The sequence below is a fragment of the Hordeum vulgare genome, chromosome 7H (genome assembly GCF_904849725.1).
Source record: "Hordeum vulgare subsp. vulgare chromosome 7H, MorexV3_pseudomolecules_assembly, whole genome shotgun sequence".
NCBI lineage: Eukaryota > Viridiplantae > Streptophyta > Magnoliopsida > Poales > Poaceae > Hordeum > Hordeum vulgare.
The window spans coordinates 1542090-1556713 of record NC_058524.1 but is presented as its reverse complement, the minus strand read 5'-3'; the positions used below and the strand labels follow the sequence as shown (position 1 = coordinate 1556713).

At 45.5% G+C, this 14624-nt stretch overlaps 1 protein-coding gene across 1 annotated transcript; it reads right to left on the bottom strand.

Moving 5' to 3' along the window:
* Positions 1-2003: 2003 nt before the first annotated feature.
* LOC123413442 (peroxisomal acyl-coenzyme A oxidase 1-like) lies at positions 2004-7240 on the bottom strand. The gene is made up of 14 exons (XM_045106376.1): positions 6860-7240; positions 5941-6049; positions 5793-5854; positions 5230-5439; positions 5011-5098; positions 4769-4931; positions 4464-4662; positions 4120-4317; positions 3632-3763; positions 3409-3529; positions 3150-3260; positions 2944-3013; positions 2665-2848; positions 2004-2564 (listed from the first exon to the last, which is right to left on the bottom strand). The coding sequence occupies exons 1-14, from the start codon at positions 7007-7009 to the stop codon at positions 2355-2357; spliced, it is 2007 nt and encodes a 668-aa protein (XP_044962311.1). The 5' UTR covers positions 7010-7240; the 3' UTR covers positions 2004-2354.
* Between the last annotated feature and the right edge of the window lie 7384 nt (positions 7241-14624).

Sequence of the window (14624 nt, the reverse complement as noted above, 5' to 3'; positions counted from 1 at the left end):
AATTTATGGGGGGAGTATTATATGAACCATCTGGCCTGGTTCTGAATTTAATCACTTCCTCCTATACAAACATTATTATATAAAGAGGTCACGTCTTGATTCGAATCAAAGAAAGAATTTTAATAATCTAAACATTTTTATATTAATTTATAGAAAAAGTATTTTATAGACCATTTTAAAATGTCATTTTTTATTTTTTGTTTTGCAAAGACTTCCACGAATGTTTGTTTCGGGGCGAAAATTTTCAAAACGTTTGTCGAAGCTATCGTTTCGCTTTGTTTTCCCATCCCATATGAGAGAGTCGAAAGACCAGGGATGTTAACTTCTCGACATCTTCAATTGATAATATACCACCAGGGATGTTAAGAAAGACCAGGGTGGCAACAGGGCAAGATTGGTTCCCCTGAGTGCCTTTTGTAATTTCTCGTTGTGCCATTGTTTATTTTCAATATAATATGGGTCTTGTCATCTATCGTCATCTTCTTAATTGAGTTCATTGTCCCGGCATAACCCTAGACGCAGACCGATTATTAGGGGGGGGGGGTCAGTTGCTTCCCCTCCCGGATCGCACGCGCGTGCGGCTCCGGAGGCCCCCGAGGCCCTAGTACAGGAGGTCGTCAGATCTGCTCCCCCCCGCCGCTGCCGTTGTCGGCGCCGGCGATGGCGGTCGCGCCCGACTATCGAAGGCAGGGGTGCTGGCTGCGCCCCTGATGGACCCCTTCGCGCGGAGCAGCGGGCGGTTGGCCGTCTTCGCATGATGGACGGGCGATGATGCCCTCGGAGGCGTTGGCGTTGGAGCGGTCGGTGGAGGTGTGGTGTGGGTCAGATCCAGATCCGATCTTGGTTTTGGTTTGGGCCTGTGTGTTGATTCCTGTGCGTGGCAGTCCCCTGGTACGGGTGGTGGTCCTGGCCCTCGCACGGCATGGTATGTGGTTGCGGTTCCTCGTCTGGTTTGATGGTGGTTGCGGTGGCATGCTCCCTCGGCAGCGCGGGTGTGGATGGACCTCGACTGCACGGCTTTAATGGCAAGTTGCTACGGTGTCGGTGGTGCAAGGCTTCATTGGGCAAGGTTGCCTTACCTGGAGGTGTGGAGATGCGCTACATTATGGATGAAAATCTTGTCCGGTCTTGATCGGGTCGGTGACGGTGATGCCCGTGGGTGTCATTTCCTTGTTGGAGGCATCGTCGAGTGTGTCGTCATGTCACTCACTCCTTTGGTGTTGGCAGTTGTCTCCGGGCGAAAGCCTTGAATCGGTGCAGGATTGGCACGATGGCGGCGTCTTTGACGTCGTTCCTCTGTTGGGAGCATTGTGTCGAGAGACATGGCATGGAGTCATGTGTTGCGCTTCTCCGGTGCTGGCCATGGCCCACGATTGTTCTTCTTCGGTGCAATGTACGGTAGTCGTTGGTGAATCCAAGAGAGTGCCTTTTTTGAGCTGGATCGAGTCATGCCATCCTCTTGCTACCTCCTTTTAGGCATTAAGGAGGGATGATGCGTTGATAAGGAAAATTTGGTGGGTGCTACTGTTCTTTGAAGGTGATCGATGTCGGTAGAGACGTGGCGAGGTTTTCGTTTTTGGGCAAACTCTTTGCTTTGTAGTTGTGTGGTTGTTGTTGGCTGTCTTTGGAATACCAGATGTGGAGTGGTTGCTACTCTTGTTGTTCGCAGAAAGCTGTAATGGTTTGTTCGCAGAAAGCTTAATGGTCTGGTTTGTTTAATTCTTTCTTCTATAAAGCTATGGTACTCATTTTACGTACTCTAAAAAAAAATTTAAGCTGTAATGGTCTGGTTTGTTTAATTCTTTTCTTCTATAAAGCTATGGTACCCATTTTACGTACGTCCCGGCATCTGTCGCCATCTCCATTGTCCTGCCCAAACTATGGATCCTTGAGCGGATTCAGAATTTCAGAGTCGTGGAGTTGGCGATAGATGTGGGGATAATGAACTCAGTTAAGTATGCAAGCATAATGCCCTTCAAGTGCAATCATGTCAATGAGAAATCTAAGACAAACCATTCAATTATTCTTGCCATTTTCCTCCTTGTACACAGTAGAAAAGAATCCATCCATCCACACGTTTTGCTACTAGTAGTACGTATCTCAACACATTTGCTAAACATGCAAAGTAGTATTAACCGAATCACAACCACAGCAACCGTACTAGCCCTATTAATAATATACCACCCAGGAGGGAGGGAGTAAAAATCCTTTTATTCTTCTACCAACAACAGTGCCTTGCCAAGTGAATAACAACGAATCACGCTCTCCTTGATACTCTACCTTTTAATTACTGCTTCGCACCCACAGCCCAACATGGATAGGCAGACAGATTCAGAGATGAAGGGTCCATCATATCATAGCCTCGAGAGCTTGAGCTGCTGCTTGAGCAGCGGCCGGAGGTGCTCCTGGTAACCGTCCGGCACCACCGTCTCGTTCAGGGGGTCCTTCCACGCCTCCTCGTACAGCGCCGGGTACACGTCCCCGTCGTACCGCCCCAGCACCGACCCCAGGTAGTGGTCTGTGTAGTCAAACGCGTCCACCAGCGCCACGGCATTAGGACGCACCTGCACAAACCATCACATTCACTTCAGTTCGGCCCGTGGAAAGGCAGGCAGCTTCACCGATTGTGTATGTCGGACACGTTGCCGCCACACGGATTCTTACTTGGGCGTAGAGCTTGCCGAGCTGCTCATTGGCCAGCGCGCCCTGCCTGGCCGTGACGCACCCCGTCGACAGGAAGTCGCCCAGGTGCTTGTGCAGGAGGTGGAGCGCGTAGATGCTGCACAGCTTCTGAAGCTGCTCCTTCACCCCAGGGCCAGGGATGTCCTCCTGCATCTTCTCGATGAACCTATGGCAGAGAGGGGGAGGCCGAAGATAAATGAATGATTGGATTGTTCCAGAAACTAGATATGCATCAACCCCAGCCTAAGACCGACAACTCACTTGGTCACAATGATCAGCTGGACGTGAGCCACGGCAGCCTCGAGCAAATCAGGTGAGAGCTCAGAGAAACCTGCAAAGGAACGAGATCATCCATGTCAGTGAGTGCACCAAGAAATTCACTAAGAGATGCTACAAAAAACACCCAAGGTTAAGCCAGTCTTCAGCTGTTTTGATGTTTTCAATTACTGACTATGTGCAACACCAACCTTCTTCTTGGCTTGGCGCCTTGCTGATGTTCTGGGCACAGTTCACGGCCATCCTCAGGGCCCTAGCTTCAAACACCTCCTTTACGGCAGCAGGATTGAGCCAGTCTTCGGCTGCAGAGAATCATTGATGCATGAATCAGTATGACGATCAATCACAAGGTCAATCGCTTCACCAAAAAGAAGCTCCAGACAAAACGTCTCAGGCAGTTGCAGAAGTTATGTTATAAAGAGAAGTCTGCCTGAAGATGTAGCTGCATACCTGTACTTACAGCGCTTTTGCATTGCATCAAGTGCTGTATGTTGCCCATGTAAGCTACGGTGCCGACAGGTTGGTTCCCAGTGGCCACCTGAGAGACAGTCTTCATCAAAAACCTTGCAACCTGCAGAGAGGATCCAAGGTTGTGATTATACTACTACTGGCCAATACTGAACCGGGGTACAAAAAACAGGTTAAAGCGGATCAGGTGCCAAACGACACTAACCTGCAACAGCAAAACGACATTGTCTCCTTCATAGGTGCAGGCAGGAACATAGACCGCAAACAGTTCAGGGAGCCCACTGCTGTTCAGGTAACCATGTCCACCGCAGAGCTTTCGGCACTCTTCAATCGCGTCCTGCATAGCAGAGAGACTAGCTTTATTATTACAGAACAACAAATTGTGAAATGCATCCATTGTACAAACTGGCTAGACCATGCATGTGGAATCCTAATTAGAAGTTGTTACAAGACAGTCTGTAAATTTTGTATGTTCCAATGGAGCTTCATCAACACAACTACATTGACAAGATCTAGTAGCAAAATGAAAACAAAAGGGGAAATTTAGAGTTCAGTTCTTGGTTGACATGGTATAAACAATAAATGATAAAGATGAACTGAATAAAGTGGAAGGTTCCATTTGGACAAATCAGTACAAACGAGCAAACACATATAACTGTTTAAGGCATTGCTGAATTAATTGATTGCACGTACAGCTGTGGCAGATGTTGTCACAGACTTGAGCCCAGCAGTACAGGCATGAGCCTCAGGCAGTGTTGAGTAATCCTTAGCTTCCAGCTTCTGTGTGACATCCGTGTATAGCCACTTCAGCCACTGGCCCACGAATCTATATGCATAAGCTGAAGCCAGTAAAGGGAAGAGCCTGCTCTGTTGAGTCTTGTAATTGATGACCTGTAAACAGTGTAAATACATTAGCCACTTGTTGGTAGTGAGAGGTTGTCTTTACATTTTATCAAATTTCTTTACTTCTAGTTACGGATGTTGGCAAGAGTAACAGATTACTTGAGAATGACAATCAGAAAGGCCGACTGTAGTACCTGAGTCTCAGGGCCACCAGCCTGGGAACCGAACTGCTTCCGTATAGCACTATACCTTACAGCAATGCAAACAGCACGTGACAAAGCCTTGGAAGCATCTGCGACAATTGTCTGACGGACATAAACCATTGTCCCGTATAGCAGCTGTTTTGGTACATCTGAGTGCACATACTTTCCCTCCCTTGTAACTTGGGAAAGCCTAGAAGAAATAACCATGGCATATTTTAGGAGGATTACAGCAAACTAACAAGATATACTGGTAAACACATAAAGTGGCAGAACAAAAAGCATGCCAACGGACCAACCTCATCAACATTTGATCCCTTGGGATGCGCACATGGTCAAAGCGCAGAACACCATTATCCATGCTGTTATACGCCCCACTGCCAAACTTTCCACCAATATCACCGAGAGTAACGCCAGGAAGGGGAGAGTGGTCATCTAAGCTTCGCAACTGCACAATGAAACCTGAAATGTGGATGTCCATGAGTTACAGTTCGCAAAGGAAAAGCCCCTTAAACGTCACCAAAAATGCAAAAGGCTCTACCATGTATGCCATAGTCTTTTCCTTCCGTTATGAGGCGAGCATAGACGACTGCATGAGTGGAAGCTTTTCCCAAGCCACCAGGCCACCACTGCACATTGGAGAGGGAAAATCATTAGCCATGCAAAAGGAGGCCCTTGAGAAATTTCACCAGATTGCTGAGGAAATATAACTAAGGAAGCAAAGTCCTAAAATAAATAAGCAGGTTTACAAAGTGTCTACCTTGCTTGAGGTCAGAGTTGGGCTGTGCATAACAAACTCATCGGTACTTGGATCAAATGTGGCAGTTGTCTCAAGACCTTGAACATTTGAACCATGGCCAAGTTCAGTCTGGGCGTAGCATCCAATTATTTGGAACTTGTATGCCATTGGCAACCACTTCTTCTGTTGCTCTTCAGTCCCTTGCCCTTTTATGGCAGGAACAAACATGCCCTGCAAAAGAAACATCGCATTAAGTGTTGTTGCCAATTTGAGAAAATAAGTTAATTTATATTCCCAGTTGCAGTCATCAAGATATCAAAGATAATTCAAGCACTCTGAGGATAAGCTTATCAAAGTTCAATAGTGTAGATGAAGCTATCTGCTGACCAATGTGGTATGTTTTTCTAAAATAAACTACTTCTAGGAAGGCTCGAGGCGGCCAAGGATTCAACATATATATGGGAAGCAGCCTGGCTAGCTCAAGCACGTCCTCAGCACATAAGACATAACACAAGTGAAGAACAGCTTAATGTGTGAACATTGTACATACTGAGGAATGAGTATATAAAGAATGGAAGACATACCCAGTGGAGATCGACATAGCCAGGCTGGTCGACGTATAGCCTTAGCAAGTTTGCTTCCTCTTCTGTTTATCCACAAAAAAGAAGACGGCAAAACATGAGCCAGGAGTACATACATAGATCAAATAAATGCTGGGGAAAGGTTGGGGACCTGTGAGACGTAGCTCGACGATGCGCTTCCACGCGTGTGCCGCTTTCTTGAGCGTGTCCTTGAAGAGCTCCTTCCTGGAGAGCATCGTCCTGGTATCCTTGCGGAACACCTAGATAGATTTTTTGTGTGAAGGAATTCAATATAGGTGAAGCATTTATGCCAGCTACCATCATCACGTCAACAAAACATGCGTCATCAACCTGATAAAGTCATGCTGAATCCAAAACCAGGCGACGGTTTGGTTGGGTGTTAAACGTTTGCTAAGAAGAGCGTTTGGGAAGGCAGAAATAAGTAGGTAGTTGTGGCAGTATATGACCTGCCATTGGCCATGCTATGAGTGGACTATCGTCAAGCTTCGAACAGGAGAAGCAGAGCATACATACGCGTTTCCTGGTAACCGAATAAGCATGCTCATGAACGCTACTTGGTGCAAGTGAGGAAGCGGCAAGCAGAGGGAGTAATGAAAAAGTTGTGCATGAGCGAGCATATTCCTGGTGCGAAGCAGAGCATCCAAAAGCTGTGTGCGATCATGGCTGAAGTTGACAGCCAGTAGTAGCGAACGTGCGTGCGGTGGACTTAGCGAATCAATCCGTCCAATAGGATGTTATTATGCAGATCTCTCGAGTCAAATCGAAGTGAATTAACAAACGCAGGTAGGGTGACGAATTGTTGATGGATAATTGTAAGGGTACTGAATACTATGTAGTACAAGTCGCTGCTCGGAATCGGAAGCATCCCTTCCCTCCCCTCGTCCCATCCCATGGTGATGCATGGTTGGGAGGTGGTGGTGGTAGGTGGGGGGAACAGTTACGCGCAGACGCATTTAATCGAACCGAATCGAGTCGAATCTAGATCTATGGCGGTCGTCCGTCCATGGGGAGGGGAGTAGGGAACCGAGGGAGGGGAATTGATTGCTTACTGGGTCTGATGCGACGAGCCTGGCCATGCGGTCTGCGACCTCGACGGCGTGTTGGGAGCCGGCCCATGCGACCTTCATGGCGTCGACGTCGAAGTGGGCGGTGGCCCTCTCCCCGGCCAGGTGGTCGGGCTCCCCTCCGGCGTCCGCCATCTTAGTTAGCGGTAGCTGCTGCCGGCGCGTGGGTGGGTGGGTGGTTGGAGTGGAGGGGGCGGGGCGGGGCGAGGAGCACGAGGTTGTGGTGTCTGGACGGAGCACGAGGTTGTGGTGGTACCTCTTTCTCTTTGTGGGGAGGAAGACGCGGTGGGTATGTATTAATGGCGTGCGCGGCGTGGCTGCGTGCCTTATTGCGACGGGTCTCTCCCCTCCTCCTCCTCCTCCTCCTCCTCCACGCGGGTGATGGTGTGGTAGGATGGGTAGGTAGGTACATGGCCGGCAGCAGTGATTTTTTTTTCCAAGGAAATATATTAATATCATGAACATACTATATCCAGCCTCTACAACAACGCAATGACCTAGAAACAACTTTACTGGGGCGACCTATTTCGTCCGCCGTCGTTTGTTTGGGTCGTAACGGACACAAAAGGCGGCCCAACGCGCCGACCCAAACGGACGCGCGTCCGGTTTTCGTCCGCGGACGACTCATTCACGGTCCATTTTTGAGCCGGATTTGCGTCGGCGAGGACACGTGATGGACGCGTGCACACTCGCCTTCTCCTCCCCCGGGCCCGCTGGTCGGTGCCACATTGGCCTCCCCCATCCAACCCTCGCCCGCCTACTTCGTTGCCGACGCCGTCGCCCATTTTTGCCAGCGACTCTGCCACCGGCGCCTCCACATCCGCCCAGCAACGCCGCCCACTCTCACGTCGCCCATCGTTGTCGTCTTGCCACCGGGGAGCCGACTGCTTTCCACCCCCACCGCCAGCACACAGCCCGCCCCCGACCAAGAAGTCGCCTTGCCGCCAAACCAGATCCTCACCGGCACACTCGTCAAACGCCAGCAGGGCAGCTAGCTTGTCCGTACGCGCTGCGACTCCCTTCGCCGGTCGTCTCCTTCGTCGACGCCGGCAAGTTGTTCGACAGTTTGCCAAGGTACAAAATGGACTCCACCGGCGAGTTCTTTTTTCACAATTTCCTTTGCGACTCCGACGATTCGTCGTCCGATGACGAGGATGAGATATTGGCTGCCGTGTTGGTCCATCACCACCTCAACAGCGAGCGGCCGTTGTTCCATGGCTCCATTCCGGGTCACCTTCCGGCGTTGAATTGCAACCGAGAGAGCATGCATTTCCTTTTTTGGAAGGACTGCTTTGATGCAACAAACTCGTTGTTCAAACATCAAATAATTCGCCGTCGTTTCCATATGAGTAGGCATCTTTTCAATCGTATTAGAAAGAGGGTGGTCGGCTATGATGACTATTTCGAGTGCAAAGAATATGTCGTTGGCAAGATAGGTTTTTCCTCTTATCAGAAATGCACTGCCGCCATCCGAATGCATGCTTGCATATGGAGTGTCCGGTGATCTCATTGACGAGTACGTCCGTATGAGCGAGTCTACTTGCCTAGAGTCCCTGTATAAGTTTTGCAAGGTTGTTATTGTCGTGTTTGGCCCTGGGCATTTGAGAGAGCCGACTGCTGAAGATACAACCCGTTTGTTGGCGATGAATGCCAACAGGGGCTTTCCAGGGATGCTTGGTAGCATAGACTGCATGCACTGGGAGTGGAAGAACTGTCCTTCTGCTTGGCAAGGGCAGTATAAGGGCCATGTCAGGGCTTGCACTGTCATACTAGAGGCCGTGGCGTCTGAAGATCTCTGGATCTGGCACTCTTTCTTTGGCATGGCCGGATCGCACAATGATATCAACGTGCTTCAGCGCTCGCTGGTGTTTGCTAGGCTTGCCGAAGGCAACAGCCCACCGGCGAGCATTCCTGTCAACGGCCACAACTACGACAAATGATACTACTTGGGTGACGGTATCTATCCTTAGTGGACCACTATTGTCAGGACAATACCCAACCCTATCGGAGAGAAGAGGAAAATATTTGCCCAAGAGCAAGAGAGTGCTAGGAAGGATGTCGAGCGTGCCTTTGGTGTTTTGCAATCTCGATGGGACATCGTTCGGTATCCTGCTAATACCTAAAGCACACAGAAACTGTGGGAGGTGATGACTACTTGTGTGATCATGCATAATATGATCGTAGAAGACGATCGCCCAGAACGTTTGTACGATCAAGGATTTCAGTTTCAGGGTGAGAATGTTGTGCCTGAGCATGGAGGAGCGACAACATTTGAACAGTTCACCCAACTTCATCAAGACATGCGTGATTGGGAACTCATGTGCAACAGCAAAATAATTTAGTTGAGCATATGTGGGCTCATGTTGGCAACCAATAGATTTATCTTTATTCGTTTGCAAAACTATGTGAGATGTGAGAACTATGTTATTTTTATTCCACTTGTAATAACTATGCTATTTTATTCAGTCCAAATTATGTTATTTGATTCAAACTATGCAAATTCATGCAAAATAGGACGGTCAGCCGGCCACGCCAGCACATATGGGTCGGCGCATTGGGCGCGCTGCCGACCCATATCTAAAACAGGGCGGACGTCGGACGGGCGACCGACCCAAACGGACAAAAAGCGAACGAAATCGCCGTCCGTCTGGGTCGGCCCATTGGAGTTGCTCTAATAGCCTTACGATGCACACAACGAAAATAAAAAAAGAAGAAGCTAAAAAAAGAAAATCCCCGCTACAGAGTTCCAGACCTTGCAGCTTCAACAACCCGTCACATGTGGCGAATAGGCCATCTGACAATGACCGCTGTGTTAGGATATTACATAAAAAACAAATGCAGGAGTCGAGACCTACAAATAGTAAAAAGCGGGAAAACGGTTCCCCACCTCAGAGAACACGCAATGCAATCGACCCCCCCCCCTCAAGGTGATGAGTCACGCTGCTACAGACATCAGTCTAAGTTTTAATCAACTTCGAGGCATCGAGGATATCCTTGTGGATGAAGTAGCACAGCCATATGTCGTCGGGCAATCTCTGGTCAAACCTGAGCATGTCCCGCGGCTAACAACATAAATGTGAATATTGCATGAGTGGTACATGAAAGAAGTTATCAACAGATGATTGCACCTCGAGGTGAAAGTCAAGGAAGAGCATTATTTCTATGAAAACGATATATACATTGAGTTTGAGGAATTGTTTCAGTTATACAATCAAGATGCACTCGACAAATCTATCGTCAGTTGTTATTATCTCTAAGTGATTTCTTTCTATAATTTAAGTCTCTAGCTCAGCTCGTTCATTGCGTGTAATCCTCATATATTCTTTTGTTTGATATTATGTAGAATGAAGATTCCCGAATACAAAAAAAGCGACTTTATGCATTGGGTTTATTGACCCATATACCCTTAATGAAAAATTGATAGAGGACTACCCCGAAAACTCGGAGAGGAACTTGCAAGGTTCTTAAAGGCACAAAATACCAAAATAGAAATACTATGGCCTTACAACTTCAAATGAGTGTTATTGTCTTGTACTACAAAATTTATTTTGCTTACTCAATATTAAGTGTAGTTGATGAGCTATGCATGTGTGCTTACATAAACGTGCATAGGTTCCACTGGATGCTACTAAACATTAGAGTTGATGCTGGAATTGTTAAATTTGATGACTCACTAAATATAAATCCTAAATATTATGCCAACATAATTAAAATGCTCCGCATGTAATTTCAATCATTATCGCACTAGCTATATCAGCCTCTTTCGTTCATTTCCTGATATCAAGTACTCCCTCCGTCCCAAAATAAGTGTCTTAAGCTTAGTACAAATTTGTACTAGAGCTAGTATAAAGTTGAGACAGTTATTTTGGGACGGAGGGAGTAATTAATAACTCATTTATTCATTTTCTTTGTCGGGTAAGGTTTGGAAACGGTTCATCAAAGAGGTTAGGGGTGAATGGCAACCGGAGCTGCGTTGGAAAGTGGTTAAGGTAATTAATTAAGTAATACTAACTAGGTCTGTACATCTATTTAATTTCAGTTTTAACACCGTTGTCTTGCTTGATTATTATCTGATTAAATTCTATTTTCGCAAAGTGCATGAGCCAGTAACAGGGGACTAATTTATGCGCATACTACGTTTGCGAGAACATTCTCATGGCGATCTAATGTCGGCGCTTTAATGAACAACATCATTAGGTACGTAAACACTATTCATATTTTTTTTAATGATGATCTAATATATATACAACTAATGTATTTATATTGATCTCCTTTATTTAAAGATTGATGAAATATGGAAGAAGCTCCTACCAGAAAACTGCATACGAGCAATTCAAATGGAAGTTGTAGGATTTTTCTTTAATGAGGTCGTACCTAGAAGCGAAGAATACCATTACATGTAATGATCTCCAAATTGTATAGGAGAAATTATATATACACCAAATTATATATATATATATATATATATATATATATATATATATATATATATATATATATATATATGTTTGTGTGTGTATGGTCGTATGATAAATTATATTATATATGCATCAACGTATACATTATGTAATAACGTAAAATATGTTTGAAATAAAAAAATGAATGAAAAACACAAAATAAAAAGGAAAAATAAACTATGAACCCTAAACTCAATAAAAAAACACAAAATATTTAGTCCCGGTTGATGACACGAACCGTGTCTAAAGGTTCTCCAGCCCCCGACACACTTAGAGGCCACGTGGAGGGACTTTAGTCCCGGAGTGTGGCCAACCGAAACTAAAGATCAGACCCTTTAGTCCCCACTCTATAGTCCCGGTTGGCGATCCCGGACTAAAGGCCCGTTCTCCACTAGTGTTAAGTCTTTAAAAAATAATATTAAAGAGTATATACGAAGCAAAATAAATGAAACCTACACTCTAAAGCATGTTTATACAAATCTATATATAGTCCGTAGTGAACGTCTAAAAAACTTATATTTAAGAACGAATGTAGTATAATTATATATTTTACACATGCAGAGTCAATCGATATGGAGGTGCATGCTACCAGTCAATCCTTGTATTTGACGTGCAATTGATGTTTTAGCTTAGGAGAAGATTGGGTCCGTCCATAGTTTTTGGATCCGTTGGCCGGTTGGCGGTTAGCTTGGTTGCTCCGTCCTACTCATTCTGGCAAATACTCCTTCCGTTTAAAATAAGGGGACTGTTAAGCATCCATCGTTTGATTTGTAGTAACCATCCATCATCTTTTTAACTGTTCGATGCATACGCGTGCATCGTTCGATCACCAGCTCGGTCCCCTCAGTCCATTACATAAAATCCTGAAACAACGTTTCAGTTACGAAAACAAGCACGCTGCTACGTCGTCCGACTGACGGGTTAAAAAACGACTGATAGGTCTTTTGCAACATAGCTTATGTTGTAAAAAAAATGCAACAAAAGAGCATGTTGCGAAAACGTCCGTATACTTTTTTGCAATAGAATTTGTTATAGAATATTTTCTGCAACAAGGATCGTGTTGCAGAAATTTTGCAACAAAGATCATGTTGCAAAAAACTTTTGCAACGTAGGTCACGCTGTAGAATTTTTTTGCAACAAAAGATATTTGTTCCAATTTTTTAAAACAGAGACCAAGTTGCAGAAACTCGTCATTGCGCCTACTTGCACTATGCGATCGTAGAAATCGACCGGCTGAGGGGAAGAGTTTTCCTTGTTATATAATATTTTCACAACAAAGATCGTGTTGCGGAAATATATGTAGAATTCTTTCTCTACAACAAAGTCTTGTTGCATAAATAGTTTGCAACCGAGTGTTTGTTCTAGATTTTTTTTCCGCAACAGTAGGATGCAAGCTAGGTGAGCGTATATAAGACAAGTGTTGCATGAGCGAGAGGCGTCTGCCCTCAAGGGATTTAGATTTAGATCCTGCAGCATAGGACGTGTTGCGGTACGCAATCTGCAACAAACGTAAAGTTGTAAAATGGCAAACCACATGAGTCTAAATAAGACACGCGTCGCACGGACGAGGCGGCGGACGCACGTGTGAATTCAGAAGCCGACCATTCTCCTTTTGACTCTGGCTGGTCTCACTCTCTCTCTCTCTGGCCGGAACAACAATCCAAGTCAAACTCAGCCAGGTAAAATATACTAATAAAAAAAATCCTCCCGTTTCCTTTTGATGAATATAATCAAGTCAAAGTCAAAAACTCAGGTAATAAAATTTCTTGTTATGCAAGTTTTGAACATAAGTAATATTGTTTGATGAAAATGATGCTTTTGTTCCACCGAATATTAGCCTTCATTTCTTAAAAAAATACTACTCCCTCTGTCCTAAAATAAATATCGTTGATCTAGTATAAAATTTATATTAATTTAATACAAATTTTACGACATTTATTTTAAGACGAAGGAAGTACTATACACACAACTTCAACGGGTTGACTTCATCACGCTAGCTCTTTAACCCTCGTTTATATCTACTCGATCCAATTACAACACGACGACCTAGTCTAGTCCAGACACAATACTTAAATCGGCAACAAAGAAGAAATTATGCTTCACATTTGGTAGGGTACGGTGTTCTACCTAGTACTTACATGTGAAGTTTCACGAGGAATTGACATTCATGGTATTGAGTGGCGAATATCTTATCTTTTGTTCCACCAAGTAGTATTAGCTTTCGTGCGGACAAATGTCATCCATGTATTTTGCTACAACCAGCATAACATTTTGCTACATCCATCACGTTTGTGTTGCGACCCATGACGGTGGCCGGGGCACTGCGACCGGCGCTACTGGAGCTGTGGGCGTCCTATCGGAGCTGCCACTGCTAGCGAGGGAGCTGCAATCAAGGACGAAAGTTGCTACGCGCGTGGGTCCGGTAAGGAAGCTGCAACTGCGGGCGAGGACAAGGACTGGCGGTGAGGACAGCCGGCGAGACGGGGCGGCGGGAGAAGGACCGCTCGACCGCACCAGGGGTGGGGGTGGATGGGGGGCTGTGCATTGGACGAGGACGGTCTGTGAGGTGCTCGCGTTCGTTGGCTGGAGGATGAGGAGATCTGACGTTCAAGGGCGTCCAAATCTGACGGTCAAGGTGCAACCGGCCGAATTGTTCGTGCTGGTCGCCGGCGCTGAGCGGTGCCTCCTAAAAAATTCCTCCCGTTTCCTTTTGATGAATATAATCAAGTCAAAGTCAAAAACTCAGGTAATAAAATTTCTTGCTATGCAAGTTTTGAACATAAATTTCTTCCGTTCCACTGAATAATAGCCTCCATTTCTTAAAAAGGAAGAAGAATATTAGCCTCCATGTTTTGACTAGTATACACACAACTTCGTAGTGCTGAGTAGAACGGGTCGACTTCCTCACACTAGCTCTTTAACCCTTGTTTATATCTACTCGATCCAATTACAACGCGACGATCTAGTCTAGTCCAGACACATTACTTAAATCGGCAACAAAGAATAAATTATGCTTCACTTGGTAGGGTACGGTGTTCTACCTAGTACTCCCTCCGGTCCTTTTTAGTCTGCATATTAGCTTTGTCCGAAGTCAAAGTATCTCTACTTTGACCAAATTTATAGAAACATATATCAACATTCACAATGTCAAATTAATATTGTTAGATTCATTACGAAATGTAGTTTCATGAAACGTGTATTTGGTACTGTAGATGTTGATATTTTTTAATATATATTTGGTCAAACTTTGTAAAGTTTGACTTGATACAATTTTAATATGCGGAGTAAAAATG